This window comes from Rhinolophus ferrumequinum, chromosome X, assembly GCF_004115265.2.
Source record: "Rhinolophus ferrumequinum isolate MPI-CBG mRhiFer1 chromosome X, mRhiFer1_v1.p, whole genome shotgun sequence".
NCBI lineage: Eukaryota > Metazoa > Chordata > Mammalia > Chiroptera > Rhinolophidae > Rhinolophus > Rhinolophus ferrumequinum.
Window position 1 is genome coordinate 97,098,916 of NC_046284.1, and position 21,217 is coordinate 97,120,132.

The 21,217-nt window shown below is 34.6% G+C and overlaps 1 protein-coding gene across 1 annotated transcript in view; it reads right to left on the reverse strand.

Moving 5' to 3' along the window:
- The window catches only part of CFAP47 (cilia and flagella associated protein 47), a 374,965-nt gene that overhangs the window by 284,986 nt on the left and 68,762 nt on the right, over positions 1-21,217 (reverse strand). The window contains exon 21 of the mRNA XM_033099951.1: positions 20,760-20,854. Within this exon, the coding sequence (XP_032955842.1) occupies positions 20,760-20,854 (95 nt within the window). The remainder of the gene's footprint in view (positions 1-20,759; positions 20,855-21,217) is intronic.

Genomic DNA, 21,217 nt, shown 5'->3' on the forward strand with positions numbered 1-21,217 from the left:
TAATTCCAGAAATAATTCTTAAGAATAAAAATATAAAATTTAAAAATAATTCCTATTCATTCAAAATGGACCAAAGGCATAAATATAAAATCCAAATATATAAACCTTATAGAACAAAATATAGGAAAAAATATCTTTGTGATCCTTAGTTAGGCAAAGATTTCTTAAATGTAATACCAAAAGAACCATCTATAAAAGAAAAAATGATAAAATTGTACTTTATGAAAATTCAAAACATCTGTTAAAGATAATGTTAAGAAAATAAAACTACCAGCCAATCACACATTTCTGACAAAAAAAAAAAATCCAACTTGTATCCAAAATATATAAAGAACACTCAAAGATCAATAAAAAACCTAATGAAAAACTAGGTAAAGGATTTGAAAGACAATTCATAAAAGAAAATACACATATATGGCATATTATCACATGAAAAGATGTTTAACATCATCAGACACTAAGGAAATACAATCAAATGAGATAACACTTCACACTTATCTCAATGGCTTAAACAAAACTGACACACTGCAAGACAACTGATCCTGTCCAAAACATCCATGGACACATGTGGTCCATGACAAAAGTTCCTTGAAATTTGGCTCTGTCCAAAAAGTCCATGCTTAGAAAACATCCCTGGGTTCAAATAGCCCATAACATTTATTTCTATTTTTGGTTTACAGGATTAATACATAAAAAATACTACATGTTTAATCGGTCCAATAATTGTGTTGTGGCTGTATTGTCAATAATAACACTTGTTGCCTCAGTAGCCTAGCTGGTAAAGGCAAATGGGATTAAGTAGGTGGGTCAGGGTTTGAATCTTGCAGAAGAGAGAGATTTCTATGAACTATGAACCAAATGCCTCCGTGGACGTTTTGGACAGGACCAAATGTCCACTAATTAGATGGCATTACCAAGTACTGATGGAGATATGAGCACCTAACACATTTATACATTGGTGATAGAATGCAAAAGTTTACAGTCATTTTGGAAAACAGTTTTCCAGTTTCTTAGAAAATTACATATTTACTTAATATAAAGCCCAGAACTCTCAACCCTAGGGATTTACCAAAGAGAAATGAAAACTCTTTCATACAAAAACCTGCATGTAAATGTTTATTGTGGCCCTATTCATAACTGCCAATACCTGAAAACAAGCCTAATTCCCTCCAAATAGTAAATGGATAACAAACTTTGCAAATCCATACAACAGAATAATTTTTAACAATAAAATAGAGTAATTCATAGAATAGAATGCAAAATAGATTAAAGCATAATAATATGGATGAATTTCAAATTCATTATTGTGAGAGATGCCAGTCTGGAAAAGTAATATACTTTATCATTTCATTTATATAAGTGAGAAGGCAAAATTATACAAACAAAATGAGATCAGTGTTTGCCATGAACTGGAGGAGGGGAGAGGCTGACTACAAATGGGCACAAGAAAAATTTATGAAAGGTGATAGAACTGTTCTCTATGTTGATTTTCATGTTTGCTATACAAGCGTATAATTTGCCAATATTCATATAACAGAAAGAAAACTTTACTGTATCATATATTGAAAATAAATGAAATGAAGTTAAAGCTAACTCCTTAGCTCTGATTTTTATATATCTGGATTCAAAATATAAAACAGACTAACAATATAGGCATCTAGTCAAATGAATCATAGACGAATGAATACTTAGAGCTTCATGTCATCTTGGCAATTATATAGTGCTAGCATTCATTTTTAAATGAAGAATGTGGTCCAGCCTTGATTAAAAACAACAAAAACAAACAAATGAAAAACGAGTTTGAATCAAAAATGAGAAACAGAGCCAATTTTGATGTTTAGGGCCCACACCAAAATGAAAGAAAAGGATGACATCAGTCAAATGGTGGATAGCCAGCTCCAAATGCCCATCCCTCCATACAAACATTGAAAATCAAGCAAAAGCTGTCAGCACCAACTTCGTTAGAATTCTGGAAAACAGTCAAAGATTTACAGCAGCCAAGTGAGTACTGAACCAAGAAAAAGACAACTTGAAAACAGCAGGAAAGCTTTGTGGCACTTACACTTGCCCTTGTGCCTCTCCCTTCCTGACACAGTGGCAATCCTGAAGATGGTAGCCTGTGGCCCAGTGTGGGACCCTGGTATCTGGTTTTGGATGGAACAGAGCAGACCTTATTCACAAATCATTGTGTCTATTCTAACCTGTTGGGGGCTACCTGAAGAACTGATGAAAGGTAGTTGTCTTTGTTTTGCCTGACTTCAAACTCACTCGGGTCAGAAAAGCAGTGAACATTGCTCAAAAATATTTTCAGGCAAACAAAAAATTTGTAGCCACATAGGACAGAAGATTATGGTGGAGACATGCAAGCACAGCCTAAAGCCTGGAAAGACAAGCTGAGGATAGAGTTTCTTTGAGAAATCTGGGCATTCAAAAGCACCCATGTGTACTGAAGAATTTAGAAAGCCACAAGCATGCAGAGGGCAGGATATGTGCTAAGAAAGACCTAAGGAAACCCTTTGTCTGATCTCTAGGCTTAGTGCAATCAGGAAGTAAAGGCTAGAACAGAGTTATAAACGGCCTAACTGAGAATAAGTATACCGGCACAGAGTCAATCCACAAGGAAATCTCTATCAAAACATTAACTGAATACAAGCTAAAAGAACAGAGATTTCAGGGACCACACACAGCAAAGAATACATTCTTTGCAAAAAATAATTTGTAAAAGTCACTTAAAAAAAAGGATAAGTAGAGCCTTCAATAATCAAGAACAGTAAATCATGGGAAAGGCAGATAAAATCTGATTTCCAGAGTTACCAAATTATAATAATCAAATATCCAGTTTTCAACAATAAAAAAATCGAAATGTATACAAAGAAACAAGAAAGCATGGCCCATTCAAAGGAAAAAAATAAAATGACAGAAACCATCCCAGAGGAAGCCCAGGCATTGGACCTACCAAAGATTTTTAAATCTACTGTGTTAAATATGCTCGTGGAGCTAAAGGAAACAAGGAAAAGAAGAAAACCATAAAATTATGTATTTTAAAAATGAGAATATCAACAAAGAGACAGAAATAATAAAAATCAATGAAACCAAAAGTTGGTTCTTTGAAAAGACAAAAGAAATGGACAAAACTTTAAGCCAGACAGAAAAACAAAAAAGTGTAAGACATGAATAACTAAATAAAAAATGAGTGTGGACATTACTATCAACCATACAAAACGGGATTCAAAGAGAATTTTATCAACAATTGTATACCAATATAGTACAGAATCTAAATGATACTGACAGATTCATAAAAAAACAGAAATTACCAAAACTGACTGAAGAAGAAACAGAAAATATGAACAGACCTATAGAAGTGGAGAATGATTCAATAAGACTTCCCAACAGAGAAAACTTTAGGACCAGATGGTTTCACTGGTAAATCGTACCAAAAATTAAAAATTAACACCAATACTTCTCAAACTCCTCCAAAAAAATAGAAGAGAGAAAGCTTCCTAACTTATTCTATAAGGTAAACAGTACTCTGATATCAAAGGAAGGCATTACAAGAAAAAAATTACAGAGCAATATCCCTTATGAATATAGATGACACAGTCCTTAGGAAAATACTAGCAAACCAAATCTAGCAGCATATTTATAAGCATTATATACCTTGACCAAGTGGGACTTGCCCCAAGATTGCAAAGGTAATTCAACATACAAAAATTAATCAATGAAATACTCCGTATCAATTCAATGAAGGAACCCACACACACAAACACACACATATACACACACAGTGTCATGTAAACTGATAGGGAAAAAAAAACATTCGACAAAATCCAATACCTTTTCATGATACAAGCACTCAGAAAACTAGGAATAGAAGAGGACTTCCTCAGCATGCTAAAGAGCACTTATAAAAAACCCAAAACTAACATCATACTTTATAGTAAAATACTGAAAGCTTTCCCCTAAGATCAGGGACAATACAAAGATGTCCATTTTCACCAATGCTATTCAATATTGTACTAGAAACTGTCACCAGAGCAATTGGGGCGGGGGGAAGGGTGTGAAGGGGGGATACAAGGCATTCAGATTAGAAAGGAAGGATTAAAACTGTATGTATTTGCAGACGAAATGATCCTATGTAAAGAAAATCACAAATCATCCACAAAAAAGATGACAGAACTAATAAATCATTCAGCAAAGTTGCAATGCACAAGGTCAACAAACAAAAATCAACTGTGTTTCCGTATACTAGCAATAAACTTTCTGAAAAATAAACAATTTCATTCATAATAAAATCCAAGAGAATAAAATTCCTAGAAAAAAATTTACCCAAGTTGGTGACAAACTTGTACACTGAAAACCACAATTCATTGTTCAAAGAAATTAAAGAGCTCTACATGAATGGAAAGGCATCCCATATTCAATGATGGGAAGACTTAATTTTGTTTAGAAGTCAGAACTACAGTAAGTAATCTACAATTCATTGCAATCCTTATCAAAACTCCAATGGCCATTTTTGCAAAAATGGAAAGGCTAATCATTAAATTCGTAAGTAATAGTTTCTAAATAGTAATAGCTAAAACAATCTAGAAAAATAAGAAAAAAATTCAAGGACTCACATGTCTGGATTTCAAAACTTACTATAAAGCCACAGTAATAAAAAAACAGTGTTATACTGACATAACAACAAACAATAGATAAGTGGAATAGAATTGAGAGTCCAGAAATAAACCCATACATCTACGGACAATCAATTTTTTGCAGGACCTTTCAATGGAGGAAAAACTTAGACCCTTATCTTATACCATATACTTAAATTAACTCAGAATGGATTAAAAACCTAAATGTAAGGCCTAAAACTATAAAACTGTTAGAAGAAAACTTATAAATGAAAACTTTATGACAATGGACTTAGCAATGATTTCTTGGATATGACACCGAAGCAAAGGCAACAAAGGTAAAAACAGACAAATGGGACTAAATCAGACACAAAAATATGTGGGCATCAAAGGAAATAATCAACAGAGTGTAAAGGCAATCAACGAAATGGTAGAAAATGTTTGCAAATCATATATCTGATAAGGGATTAATATCCAGAATACATAAACAACTCCTACAACTCAACAACAAATATTCATCACCTAGTTTTAAGGAAGAACTTGAATGGATGTCTCCAAAGATGATGTACAAATGAACAACAAGCATATGAAATCACACTCAACATCACTAATCATCAGAAAAATGCAAATCAAAACTGCAATAAAATACAACCTCACATGCATGATCATGGCTACAATAAAAAAAAAATAGTAAGTGTTGGTGTGAATGTGGAGAAATTGGAACCCTTGTGCACTATTGGTGGAAGAGTAAAATGGTGCTACCACTATGGAAAACAGTACGGAAGTTCCTCAAAAAGTTCAAAAACAGCTACCATTTGATCCAGCAATCCTACTTCTAGGAATATACTCAAAAGATTTAAAAGCAGAGTCTTGAAGAGATATTTGCACACCCATCTTCATAATAGCACTAGAGAAAATAGCCAAGAGGTGGAAACAAAGCAAATGTCCACTGACAGATGAATGTAGTATAAATATTATTCAGCCTTAAAATGAGAGAAATCCTGTCCCATGCTACACCATGAATAGTCCTCAAGGACACTATGCTAAGTGAAATAGTCCAGCCACAAAAGACAAATATTGTATCAATCCACTAAAGGCATCTAAAATAGTCAATTTTACAGAAACAGAAAGTAGAATGGTGATTGCCTGTGTATAGAGTTTCAGATTTGCAAGATGAAAAAGTTCTGGAGATTTGTTTCACAACGATGCGAATATAACACTACTGAACTGTACACTTAAATGGCTAAGGTGGCAAATTTTGTTACATGTTTTTTCCATTAAAATATGAAAATCCAAAACACTGTGCTAAGTGAAAATATCCAGACACAAACGCTCAAATATTGTATAATATATTTTATATAAAATATCCAGAATATGAATGCAGATGGGTAGTTGCCAGTGGCTGGTGGAAAGAGGGATGGGGAAAAACTAATTGCTTAATGGGTACAGGGTTTTACTTTGAAGTGATGGAAATGTTTTGAAATGAGATATAGGGAGTGGATATACCATACTGTAAAGGCACTAAATGCCACTAAATTGTTTACTTTAAAATGGTTAATTTTATGTTATATAAATTTTCTCTCAATAAATTATTCTTTAAAAAAATAAAGGAAGTCAATCAATAGTTCCCAGAAATTCCCCCAGGCACCCACCATTTGATGATCTCAAGGTTCTATAGGAATGGAAAAAAAAAAAAAAAAACACGTCTATTTTTGCAAAACAATTGAGAGACTGTATTATATTAGGTCACATATGAGATTATTCTATTTATCGAGATTAAATAGCTTAACTATTCTTTCTACCTAATATTCTCCTGTCTTTTAGATGGATGCCTCTGAAAAACAAACAGCTCACTCATAAATTGCAATGGCCTAAACCTTTAAATTCTAACTAGTAATTTTCTCCCTCAACCTGAGCTCATCAATTAAAAATCGAAGAACCAGGGGGAGGGTGTGTGTGTGTAGGATTTGGAAGTAGCTCCAGCCCCAAATATCAATTTTGGAAATTGTAAATTTAACGAATAATATGAATTTATTAGAAATTTAAAATTTTTAAAAAATTAACATATAAAATAACTGAAAATGCAACTGAAGTAAATGTCAGTGCTGAAATATTTATGTATGTAAAAATTATTACTATACTTCAAGTTAAATAAATATGAAAGTGATCAAAATTCATTTTTCCTAAAGACTTATTTATTTAAACTAGGTACTGCTTCTTTTATTAAAACCTAGCATTATCTATGTTTAAAATAATTTTAAAACATCAATCTTCCAACTTTCTCGGTAAGTTTCTAGAAGTGGGGAGCAGGACAATAAGCAAGAATGGCAAATGTTTTAAATGTAGGAAAGGAGAGTAACAGAACCACTGACATATCTGAGTTTCCGAGATCACGACAAGAACTGACGGTTTCAGAGGTACATACTCGTATACCTGTGCTATACGCAGAAAGCCCATGCTTCAAATAGAGCTAAATAATAAAGGGGTGTACTGAGAGCTCCGCTCATGCAGATTACTAGGGTTTCCGTTTTGTTTTTATATATTAGCTGGCTGCTATGGTCTGAAAGTGTCCCTCGCTCTACCCCAAATTCACATGTTGAAATTCTAATCCCCAAAGATGACAGTATTAGGCGGTGAGGCCTTTGGAGGGGCTTAAGCCATGAGTGTGGAACCCTCATGAATGGGATTAGTGCCTTATAAAAGAGACCCCACAAAGCTCCCTAATCCCTTACACCATGTGAGGACACAGCAAGAAGTCTTCGACCCAGAAAATGGCCCTCACTCTACAATGCTGACTCTCAGCCTGCAGACCTGTGAGAAATAAATTTCTGTTGTTTATAAACTACCCATTCTGTGGTATTTTGTTACAGCAGCCCGAACAGACTAAGACACTGATCATACCACTGCCAGTTCCATCTCCTGTCATAGACTGCTTTTGTACATAGAAGCATAAAAATATCATGGCATGTTTTATTTTCATGAATGTTTCATTTACTTTAACACATAAAAGCAAGCAACTCATTCCCATGGTAATCTATTTCTGCAGTGACACCAGGACACAGATGTCAAGGAGTAAATTGAATAAAGATGTATTTCAAGTACATATACTACCTGCCTTCATATTTCAGTCCTTGAAAGAAAAACAAAACTTTGCTTTATCTTATTTCCCCTGGAATTTCTCATTATTAATCATCAGTAACTAGTTATGTTTTGTCTCATTTCTATTTTACCGCTTCTAGTTTGTCTAGGTTTATTTTCTTTGAGTATTAACATAAATCAATACTATCATATGTATTTGAATAATACGTACATAAATTTTAGGCTACTATCTTATTATTTAAGATTTTATATACTATGGACTCATATTTTAAAGTCAAATAACACTGGCAGTGCCAAAAAAATGTATACAAGTGGACACTTTGGTCAACGTTGCTCAAGCAGTAGTTCACCATCATCAGAAGTGTGTGGACGCTGAGGGTAACCACTTTGAGCACCTCTTGTAATTGCAGAAGTCAAATGTGACTTGTATTCATCTTTTGTTATCGGTATATACTGAGTATTACAATTTTAATAGTTTTTTCCTTTCTTAAAATGTGTATATGTGTTTTTGGCACCCTCTGATTCTAAAAGTATGTTTCCCAAACCATCATCCTCGTCTGACTGGGATAGATAAAGACGGGTTCCCAAAGGAAGAAGCTGAAGGGAATGGAGGAGGAAGTCAATGGGAACATGAAGACAAGAAACTGAGCGGCCAGGGTTCTGGATGGACCACCATATGGATACTGAAATCAGTCAGAAAATGAAAGGAGTGGGGTACAGGATACACAGTGAGCCTGGCTGGTACCAACGTCCAGAAACTATTACTCTGAGTAAGAGGAAGTGGTAAAATCACATACTAGAAACTTTAAAGCAGCAGCCATTTTTTAACAGATAAAGACCATCTAGAAAAATCAACCCAGGGAGCACGAATTCCAGAAAGCATGCCCTCTAGAGCCATGCTCAGACCCACAGGAAAGGCTTGTATAAGCAGCAGTGCCTTAGCGAAAGCAATGTTCACAGTACGAAGAAACCATGAAGGGAAAGGAAACCCTAAAAAGTATCACGGACTTATGTAAGGATAGGGATCCTAGAGGACAGAGGACAAGGGAAAGAAAGCCAGGGGCAAGGGAGCTCAGAGACAATAGGGGTGAGAATCTGTTCACAGAGGGCTCTACTTTGGGAATGACAGAGGCGACTTGTGATCATGACAGATTAACTTCTGACAGTCACTGGGTCCAGGGCTGGGTCCCAAAGTCAGTGATAATACCAGTGGAAGACGGGAGTAATGACAGAGGTTCAACACAGAGCATGACTGTGGGCTTCATTCAAGAATGTCTGATGTTGTTGTTAATGATGATGATGTTGGAAATTACCAACATAATTAAATGTACTGATCTCAGGCCTTAATTGTATCTTTTATTTGAAGTATGAAACATACAAATTTAAAAAAAAAAAATACTGCGTGCTAAACTCACAGAGCTGAGAGTCGATCCCTGCCTTCTCCAACTGCCAATTGTGTGCATGTGAGAAGTCATACTGGACTTGCCTTCTCTTAACTCACATCTTCAGACAGTTTACATAAGGTTGTGTTTGTACCCAAAGTAGCCCCATAATTATTCAGAATGCAAAATTGACGGATTCCGTGAATTCTTTATCCATGTCTTATCCCCTCAACAAAACAAGACATCTTTTACACAAAAACTCAGTGATACATGGGGAAAAAAAAAAAAAAAAAAGATGAGTTCTACCATTGTGAAACCATTGAGGTGTCTAATGAAGAGGAAAAACTTTGAAAGTTTTGTGATGTGTGCCATTCTAAGTACTTTCCTAGATGTTGTCATTCAAACAGAGGAATACCTCAAGTGGGAAAATGATATTCTGATGAAGAAAAGATTCCAGGGGCCGCCGGATGGCTCAGTTGGTCAGAGCGTGAGCTCTTAACAAGGTTCAATTCCTGCATGGGATGGAGGGCTGCGCCCCCTGCAACTAAGATTGAAAACGGCAACTGGACTTGGAGCTGAGGTGCGCCCTCCACAACTAGATTGAAGGACAATTACTTGACTTGGAGCTGATGGGTCCTAGAGAAACACACAATTCCCCAATATTCCCCAATAAAAAAAAAATTTAAAAAAAGAAAGAAAAGATTCCAGTCCCCTGGCCAGTGTTGGTAGACAAAAATGCTTATGACTAGAAAAGCGGCAGGTGACATTTAAATGTCCTCTATTTTCATCCTCGAAGGATCCTTCCTGGTTTCCTGAAAGAAAGATTGTAAATCCAGAAAAACCACTGTGAAATGTTTACCCAAAGCTTGCATATCCTTAAAGGGCAGGCAAAGGTTGGCTGAAAAAGAGTGAACAATTCTCCCTCACTTTCCAGAGCTTTAGGGAAACTATAGAGCAGGAGAGATGAGAGCTGCAAAGAGCAGGAGAACAACTGAGGCATGAAGATTAACCAGCCTGTGTTAACAAAGCAGAACCTAGGCCATTGTAGCAGGAAACGTTAGGGTAAAAATAGGGAAAGATCTAGATCCGTGCTGTCAAATACACTTTCTGTGATGACAGAAATGTTCTGCACTGTCCAATAGCCATGCGTGGCTACTGAGAACTTGAAATGTGGTTATTTTGACTAAGAAAATACATTTTTAATTTTATTTAATTTTAAATAATATAAGGTTTAACTGAAATATCCAGATATTTAAGTTAAGTACCCATTAGCATAATTCTAAATACTGGCCTAGAAGATATGTAAGTGGCCCACAAGGAAAGGAGGGGCTTGGGTGACTTAGTGTAAACAAGTAGTCCAGCCATGATACCAAATACGACTCAATTGCCCACCAGCACTTTTAAGGTACCCAAACCTGGAGCAGGAAGGGAAGGGTTACAACTGGAAATAAATCAAGTCCTTTACTGCCGATTTCACATTTTCCTGCTACACAGGTCAACCAGGAGAGCACCCACTGGCTATTTACATCTATACACACACACACACACACACACACACACACACACACACAAAACTTATGGATAACTATAAATATAGTGGAGGACATTTAAAATGACTGGAAACCAGAAAATCAATCAGTCTCACTGGCACAAATTTATGGAGCAAAATCTCACAGGGCATGCTGTCTCTTCAGGGTTTTTTATGTTCGTCTCATTGTTGCACTGAATTACATTCCAATATAGTAAGTAAATCTCCATTTAAAATACCCAGTAAATGTAGAATGATTCAAAATCTAAAGCAATGTGGAGCACTCCAGAGAACTATAAATATATATTACATATTCTAATTTTATAATCAATTTTTAGAATCTACAATCTAAACATTAAGAAACAGATTTACAAGTTTTCAATTGCTGACAGTGTTGAACAATAAACTGGACTCAAAAAAATGAAAACATCAAATTGCATATGAATCTTCCCAAAAAGTCACAGAACAGATTTAAATTGACATATTTTTTCTAATTTTTCGTGACCCTTAAGTTAAATGGATGAACGATAACATTAAACAGTATATACTTCCATTGTATAAAAATATAAAATCATAATATAGATTTATTAAGAAAAGATATAACTTGAAGTTAACATACTTAAAAAACTACTATAGATTAAATTATTGCACAAACTTATTAGTTTTTTTCCCCTTATTGAAAAGTGTCTGTGTGTGTGCATACTTCTATATACATGTAAGATGCAGGTACTTTGAAAATCAGCATTCCCTTCCCTCTACCATTGTATTCTCTCTCTCTTTCTCTTTCTGTCTTACACACACACACACACACACACACACACACAAATCCAGATGCAAATCATTTTCAATTCTCTTATTTGTTCCTTTTACATTTACCTCAACACAGCTAAATAACCTACATAGAGTATAATAAAACAAGCCTCAATAAATTTAAATTATTTAAATAATACGAAGTATATTCTGCAATCACAGCGAAATTATATTAGATATCAATAACAGGAGAAAATTTGGAAAATTCACAAATAGATGGAAATTAAACAACACTGCCTAAATAACCAACGGGTCAAAGAAAAAAACTACATAAAAAATTGCAAAACACTTTAATGAATGGAAATGAAAACACAACATACCAAAACTTTTGGGATATGGATAAAGTAATCCTTAGAGGGAATATATAGCTGTAAAACCTACATAAAATAATAAGGAAGATTTCAGCTCAATACCCCAACCTTTCATCTTAAAAAACAAGAATAAAAAAGCAAATTAAATACAAAGCAAGCAGAAGGAAGTAAATAATAAAGGACAAAGTGTAAATGAATGAAATGATCAAAAACAGTACAGAAAAATCAACATTAAAAGCTGAATTTTGAAAATATCAACAAAATTGACAAACCCTTAGATAAGCTGACAAAGATGAAAAGAGAGATGACTCAATAAAATCAGAAATGATAGAGGGGACATTATATACCTAACAGAAATAAAAATAATAAAAGAGACCACCATGAATAATTTTATGCAAACAAATTAGATAATCTAGGTAAAATTTCTCAAGAAAAAGAAAATCTGACCATCTTCACCCATGAAGTAGGTGAAGGTGGTCAAAAGGTACAAACTTCCAGTTATAAGACAAATGAGTAATAATATACAAGATAAAAAAGTAAATTACTAGGAATATAATGTACAGTATGGTGACAACAGTTAACAAATATGGCATTGTATACTTTAAAGTTGCTAAGAGAGTAAATCTTTTTCTTTTTTATTTGGAGAAGGAGAACAGGACTTTATTGGGGAGCAGTGTGTACTTCCAGGACTTTTTCCAAGTCAAGCTGCTGTCCTTTCAATCTTAGTTGTGGAGGGCGCAGCTCAGCTCCAGGTCCAGTTGCCAGTTGCTAGTTGCAGGGGGCACAGCCCACCATCCCTTGTGGGAGTCGAACTGGCAACTTTGTGGTTGAGAGCCCGCACTCCAACCAACTGAGCCATCTGGCACTGGCCCACGTGGGAATCGAACCGGCAGCCTTCGGCGTTAGGAGCACGGAGCTCCAACCGCCTGAACCACCGGCCCGGCCCCAAGAGAGTAAATCTTAAAAGTCCTCATCACAACAAAAAAAATGTGTAATTGTGTGGTACAGGATGTTAGGTATACTTATTGTGGTGATCATTTTGCATTATGCATGTATATTAAATCATTATGTTGTACACCTAAAATTAATACAATATTATAGGTTGAATATATCTCAATTTAAAAAAAGAGGAGAGAGAAACAGGGAAACTTGCCTGGAAGAAGTACTAGAGAAAATTATTAAGACATAGATGGGGTGAGGGGCAGAGAGAGAGTAGGGGAGAACAACTGGCCTTACTTTTCTCCAGGGAAGCAAGAGAACTGACTCCAAAAAGAAAGCAAGTTCCAAAAGAGAGGAAACATAAATACTAAAGGAATACCAGGCCAATTCAGAATGAGCAACAGGAAACTAAACATTCAATGGGTTCTATCCAAAGTGGGGCATAAGACAGAGGAAACTCATGTGAAATCTGTATGAAATCTAACAGACAATACTGACAAAAACATAACTGAGGAATGAGAAATAAGGTAAACTCTTCTTTGTTCCGGAATGGTATCAATTTTTACTGAGAAGAATACATGCAGATTTTCTTAAAGTCTGCCCATAATTTCACCTGACACAGAAATGCTATTCATGTTCAAAAATTGGGATGGCAGATACCTTATATCAAATAAGATAATCACGCCATCTCCAATGACATGGATTTAATTTTTTGAGGTAAAACAGATTATCATCTATTTTACACAAGATAATGTTTCCCAATAGTCTACAAAATCCTGAAAAATATTAATTTCTTTTCTTTCCTTCCATTGTATTATGGATTCTTATTTTATTTGCTTCTACAGATACCTGGGTAAATATAATTAAAGGCCTAAGCATCTACAAATTATCCCACAAATAAACTTAATCACAGAAGAAACATTTTGGCTGCAAATTTCTTTCTGTGGATACGGAAAATGGAACAGAACACAGATTATATAAACATGGTCAGTGACATTTTGGTCACTGCAACTTTCTGAAATTGCAGATTTGAATACTAATGATTAGGAGGAAAGTAATAAGCCTGAAAAACTGCTATGAGAATGTTGTGCCCATAGGGTAAAGGAATATATACTATTCTTCATCATGTTTGGATTCCCAACATGGCATCATGCAGGCCCAGTGGGTCAGGAGTCTGAGGACATAACACTGTATTGTCCAAGTTCCACAGCTCACCAACAGCTGGCCTTGACAAGTCCCTTAGACTCATTGTGCATCGGCTTCCATGACTAGAAAAGGGGTGAAGAAAATCTAAGGTCTCAATGCTTGTCATATTGGATTCATGTGAAAATAAAGTGATATTGCATATGAGGGCACTTTATAAACTCTAATTACTATATAATTATCAATTAAAGCATTGTTATTATAACTTTAAAAAGAAGTGAAAAATTTAAATAGATCTATAACAAGCAAATCGATAGAATAATTTAAAAGTATGACAAAGGAAAGCTCAGGACAAGATGACTTCAATGGTGAAATATATCATTTATTTAAAGAAAAATATAATCCTTCACAAATTATTTCAAAAATAAAAAAGGAGAGAACACTTCTAAACTCATTCTAAGAAGGCAATATTACCGTGACACCAAAATCAGACAAAGATAGCTGAAGAAACCCATAGACCACTATTCCTTATGAATATAGATGCAAAAACCCTCCACAAAATACTAGAAAAATGAATCCAGCAATATATAAAAAGGATTATATCCCATGATCAAGTGGGATTTATCCCAGGAATGCAAAATTGGTTTAGCATAAAAATCAATCAATATAATGCACCATATTAGTAGGATAACAGGAGAAATCATGTAATCATCAAAATGGATGTATAAAAAAAATGACAAAATCTAAACATTTTTTCATGATCAAAATTCTCAACAAACTACGCAAAGAAGGGAACTTCCTCAACCTAATAAAGGAAATCGAAAAAAGAAAAAAAAAAAGCAAAAAAATAACCAACCCACATTCCCAACATCATATTTAAAGGTAAAAGATGTACACTTTCCTGCTAATGTCAGGAAAAGGATAAAGGTATTTGCTCTCACTACTTCTATTCAACATTGTACTGAAGGTTCTAGAAATGAGGCAGTAAAAAAAGTAAAAGGCATCCAGACTGGAAAGGAATAAGTACAACTTTGTCTATTTGCAGATGGCATGTCCTTGTATACAGAAAATTTTAAGGAATGTAATGAACTATTAGAACTAATGAATAAGTTAAACATGGTTGCAGAATACTAGTTCAATATTTAAAATCAACTGTTTTTCTATACACTTGACATCAGTAATTTGAAAATGAAATTAAGAAAACAATTCCATTTACAATAACATCAAAAATAATTATTCATACATAAATTTATTGAATAGGAAATTTCTACACTGAAAACTATAAAACATTGTTGAAAGAAATTAAAGAAGCCCTAAATAAATGGAAAAACATACTATGTTCATGCATTAGATTTAATATCATTAAGATGGCACTACTCCCCAAATTGATCTACATATATTCATAACTCTTATCAAAATCCCAGCTGGGGGGGCCGGCCCGGTGGCTCACGCGGTTGGAGCTCCGTGCTCCTAACTCCAAAGGCTGCCGGTTCAATTCCCACATGGGCCAGTGGGCTCTCAACCACAAGGTTGCCAGTTCAATTCCTCGGGTCCCGCAAGGGATGGTGGGCTCCGCCCCCTGCAACTAAGATTGAACACGGCACCTTGAGCTGAGCTGCTCCTGAGCTCCCGGATGGCTCAGTTGGTTGGAGTGCATCCTCTCAACCACAAGGTTGCCGGTTCAACTCCCGCAAGGGAAGGTGGGCTGCGCCCCCTGTAACTAGAAAACGGCAACTGGACCTGGAGCTAAGCTGCGCCCGACACAGCTAGGACTGAAAGGACAACAACTTGACTTGGAAAACAGGCCTGGAAGTACACACTGTTCCCCAATAAAGTCCTGTTCCCCTTCCCCAATAAAATAAAATAAAAAAATAAAAAAAAAACCCAGCTGGATTTTTTGCAGTAATTGACAATGTGATCCCAAAATTCATATGGAAATGCATGGGACACAAATTAGCCAAAAATATTATGGAAGGAGAATAAAATCAGTGCACTCACATTTTCCAATTTCAAAAATTACAAAAAGCTATAGTAATCAATTCATTGTATTATTGGAATAGGACAGACATATAGATCAATGGAACTGAAAGTCCAGAGATAAACTGTTACACCTATGTTTATTTTAGACAAGGGTGCCAAAGGAATTTAACAGGGTAAAATAATCTTTCCAATAAATGGTGCTGGGACAAATGGACATTGGATGCAAAAGAATAAAGGTAGCCTCCTACCTCACACCATACAAAAAAATAATTCAAAACGGATCACAGACCTAATATAAGAGTTAATACTATAAAACTCTTAGAAGAAAACAGAAATCTTTACAACTTGGGTTAGGTAACAGGTTCTTAGATATGACACCAAAAAGCACACAAGTGATGAAAATAGATATATTGGACTTTTGTCATGTGTGTCTTTTATATTGGCAAACAATAGTACCCAGTATGAAGAAGATGTGAAGAAAAGACAGCACGGTGCCACACTAAGATGTAAGCGTTCTACTGTAACTCCAAGGTCAAGAATAATGCAGGATATTTAGTAGATGCCAAATGAATATTTGTTGAATGATGATTACTGGTGGAAATATAAATTGATACAAGTTTTGTGGCAGCAATTAGGACATAAGTACTTATAATTAAAATGCAAATATCCTTTTCCTCATCGATTACAATTCTAAGTAGCCAAAAGAAAACAGAGTAAGTTCTCAGAAATACATGTGCAGGTTTATTCATTGCAACTTAATTCATTCATTGAATACTTATTAATTGCCTGATGTATACAAAAAATACACTAATGCTACAAATATAATATTGAACTAAACATCATACTGTTTTCCTCCTTTGAATAATATGATTGATGGCATATAGGTATTTAACCAGATTTTAAAATTTACATCATTCTGGATTAAAATTTGTATTAAATTAGTATTAGAAAGGCATATCCCAACAAGGCCTTAAACATTATATTGCTTCACAGAAATTCAGGAATAAGATAAACCAAGAAAATAATTTGAGCTTGTTCTGAAAATTTTAAACAATGTAATATGGTAAGAAAAACTGGTAAAAATTATGATTATTAAAATGGAAGAGACAAACAACAATATTTGCAGTCTATTAAAGTACTCCTGAAAAATCTAAAATAAACAAAAGGATAATTAAAGTAACAGTTTTATACCTCATCAATATCATTTATTTTCAAAATGCAAGAGCATAGGGCCGGCCCTGTGGCTCAGGCGGTTAGAGCTCCACGCTCCTGACTCCGAAGGCTGATGGTTCGATTCCCACATGGGCCAGTGGGCTCTCAACCACAAGGTTGCCAGTTCAATTCCTGAGTTCCGCAAGGGATGGTGGGCTGTGCCCCCTGCAACTAGCAATGGCAACTAGACCTGGAGCTGAGCTGTGCCCTCCACAATTAAGACTGAAAGGACAACAATTTGAAGCTGAGCTGCTCCCTCCACAACTAAGATGGAAAGGACAACAACCTGACTTGGAAAAAAGTCCTGGGAGTACACACTGTTCCCCAATAAAGTCCTGTTCCCCTTCCCCAATAAAATCTTTAAAAAAAAAACCAAAAACATATATATATATATAAAACATAAAAATACCATAAAACCCAAACAAAACAGCATAGAAATATCACTTCAAAACATTTCAAAATTTTTTTGAGCATAAAATACTTTCATAAAATAAAAGGCATATCTTATTTCTGAATAGGAAGTTCAATTTTATATAGAAGTCACTTTAATTTTTTATTAATTTAATGCAACACAAATCAAAATCCCCACAGAACTTCTAGCTATAAACTTGAAAAAACAATTCCAAAGTTTATCAGGAAAAATAAAACAGAAAAATGACCAATAACTTCTTTAAAATAAAAGAATAGACGTTATTTATCCCACTAGAGAGTTAAAAGAATTTTAATGCCAACTGGGCCAAATTATTAGCAAATAAATCATTACTGTTGTATGTGGTTTGTTATGCAAGAAAAATCAGAGAAATGCAATTTAAAATGCATCTTTCACCTATCAGATTGTGTGAACATTATAGATGCATATATATATGTATATATATGTGTATATATATATATATATATATATATATATATATATATATATATTCGATGTAACCTAGTTGTACAAAGAAAGAAGACAATTAGCAAAATTTTGCACTGTTACGGGCGGATAATATAACTGGCATAGACTTTTTGGCGAGCAATTTGGCAAGACCTATCAATAGCCTAAAATGTGCAGAGAGTATAACCCAACTATTCCACTTGTAGAAATATAAGAAAAATAGACAATGTGAAAGCAAACTTTTATCTACAAAGATATTTCTTACAAAATAAAAACAAACTTTAAGGATACAGTAAGAAGGATTACTTAAGTAACTATAACAGTATATCCATAAAAGAATACCATATATCATCCCTAAAAAAATGAAACTATATAGAATGCTTAATAACACAAAAAGCAATTCATAATACTTTAATTGATATACTCAGTTAAAAAAAATGCAGGTTAAAAATAGTTCATAAAGTAGTATTTCATTATAATTATACGTGTAGAAATACAGGTATAAAGAGAAGGAGAGGGAGAAAAACAGAAATACCCCAAAATATAACTAGAGGTCACTGTTAATTAAGTATTATAATTTATTTAATGTTTGTATTTTCTTTCTGCTTTTCTGAACTTCCCATTCAATCTTGGCAATAAACTTGAATAATCAGGTAGAGAATACCACTGATATGCAACACTACAATGTAAGTTTATGCTGACAAAACCTGCAATTGGTAGAATATGTGAGAGTTGAATAGGTTTTGTAAGATATTAGAATACTCTAAAAATTAAAAAGATAAACATCTTCTGAATCTCTTCAAATAATTACTTTTTGTCTGAATAAGACAAATTAGAAATTGCATTATTCAACAAACAATTGTTAACGCCTTGACAATATTTCATGCAATTCAAAATCCTTCGATGAAAAGATAAAAGGAAAATCTAAATAATATTTGTATTCTGATATTATCTGATAGCCTAAATTAGACCAAAGAAAAATATTCCGAAGGCGATTTTCAAAAAAAAAACAAAGATGTTCTCTCTCTTCTTGATAATCTTTCTAAATATCACTGTTCATTAATCCAGAAGAATAATTACTTTACACCAAACCTATGGAAATTGAATATAGTATAGTATATATCTGAGTACAGTTAAACAATGTTGTGTATAAAATAATTCGCATTTTCTTTAATGTCAGAAAAGTAACCTTGGCTACCTCATCCACTACACTTGTCTAAAACCAGAACACACACAAGAGTGAACTCTGTAGACAATATCATTCCATGTGAATCACATACGAGGTCAGACAATTAAGTTCACGAACTCATCCTAGAAAAAGTGCTGCATACCTCACTGCTGAATATCACTAAGGTCACTTTCAAAGTACTCCCCTTGGGAAGCTATGCACTGAAGCCAGTGCCTAGTCCACCCTTCACAGCAATTTTGGAACTCTTTTTCTGGAATGGCCATCAGAGCTGTTGTCATATTACCTTTGATCTCCCGAATGTCATCAAAATGTCTTCCTTTCAATATTTCCTTTATCTTCGGGTAAAGAAAGAAGTCATTGGGGGCCAGATCAGGTGAGCAGGGAGGATGTTCCAATACAGTTCTTTGTTTACTGGCTAAAACCTCCCTCACAGACAGTGCTGAGTGAGCTGGTGCATTGTCGTGATGCAAGAGCCATGAATTGTTGGCGAAAAGTTCAGGTCGTCTAACTTTCACACAGCCTTTTCAGCATTTCCAAATAGTAAATTTGGTTAACTGTCCAGTTGGTACAACTTCATAATGAATAATCCCTCTGATATCAAAAAAGGTCAGCAACATCGTTGCAACAAGTTTGTGAACTTGACTGTCAAACCTTGTATGCACAAACCCCACAAAACATACCACAATAATGCATTATCCCTTAAGAAGGCAAAATTAATCCTTAGCATTTTCTTAAATGTAAGCATGTCCTCAAACTTTACTAAATAAGTGCTATCATTTTTCCTAAACAAGATTTCAATATCGGTAAACTATGTAGTTTAATTAACATTATTAAAAATGGATTATTAAAGTTAGCACTTAGCATTGAATACCCTTTCTTATTGTGTTATTATTTTCACTTAGTTCATTCTGTTCTACACCTATTGGGCACAAGGCATCGTGCTAGTTATGCTGGAATACAAAAAGTGTTTTGAAATAAGAGTCATACTGTAATTGCCATACAGAAGTTTGATTCTTGTATGGGAGGATGTGGCAACATGGTAGAGAGAAGCGCTCTCATCACTTCTGTGGCAGAACCTCTGAAGCCAAACCGTACCAGAGATTACCCTTGAAATTTTGCCCTTTTGCCTGGGCACATTCCAGGAAAGGTGTTTTCTTTGATTCCATTTGTTTATTATTGTGGTGGTGGTTTTGAAATCACTAAACATCAAGGGACACTATCAAACTGGTATCATAGTAACCCCACTTAAATCTTCACAGCACATCTATAGTAACATCAGGTAGTGATTCCAAGAGCATTAAGTATACTACCTTCAAATATAAATACAAATAACATTCTGGCTCAAATATAAGGGATTTGTGGGTTAGCCTCAACTTCCTTCTCCTTTATAACATGTCACATCTTAAATTTTCTAGAGAGTATAAATGGGACCACAAGGCTATCAGTTCTTTGTGTGTGCCCTGTGCACCTCCTGAGACACTCTGCAAGCATGAGCCAGACACCTCTAGCAATCATTTTACTGAACTAAATAAATGGTATACCCAGGCATGCTCACAAGTGAGAAAAAGACTCACTACAAAAAGAGCTTAGGTGATCTTGATAGCTTCTTGGTTAGGATTTATCTGTAACTCCACTACTCTCCGGTAATATCAGTAATAGAAAGTTGAACTTACTTCTTTAGGAGAAAATGAAATGCCACATGTCAGAGATTCCTTTTTCTCTAACTCGAAAAAATATATATCAGGAAATGCAGGGTCTGAGAATTGCTCTGCAAGACAAGAAAAAGTACATGTAAGAAAAAAAAGAGACAGATACAAATCTATATCATTATTAAATGTGGAAATGAAACATTGAGAAACCTCATCAATATGTGTATAACTATCAAAACGCAGTGGCTGAAATATCTGTGCAGGGCTGCATACGGTTGCTGGGTTAAATTATCACTCTTAATACCAAGAGTTGCTGGGTTAAATTATCACTCTTAATACCAAGATTTTAATCAGCAAAACTGATATCCAAATATGGAACAAATATACAATCAGCAAAATAGATAGTAAACTCACGTTTAAAAATCTCCAAAGTTCAAGAAGCATATCTCAGTCCTATTCTAATGAATAAGGAAAGGAATAAA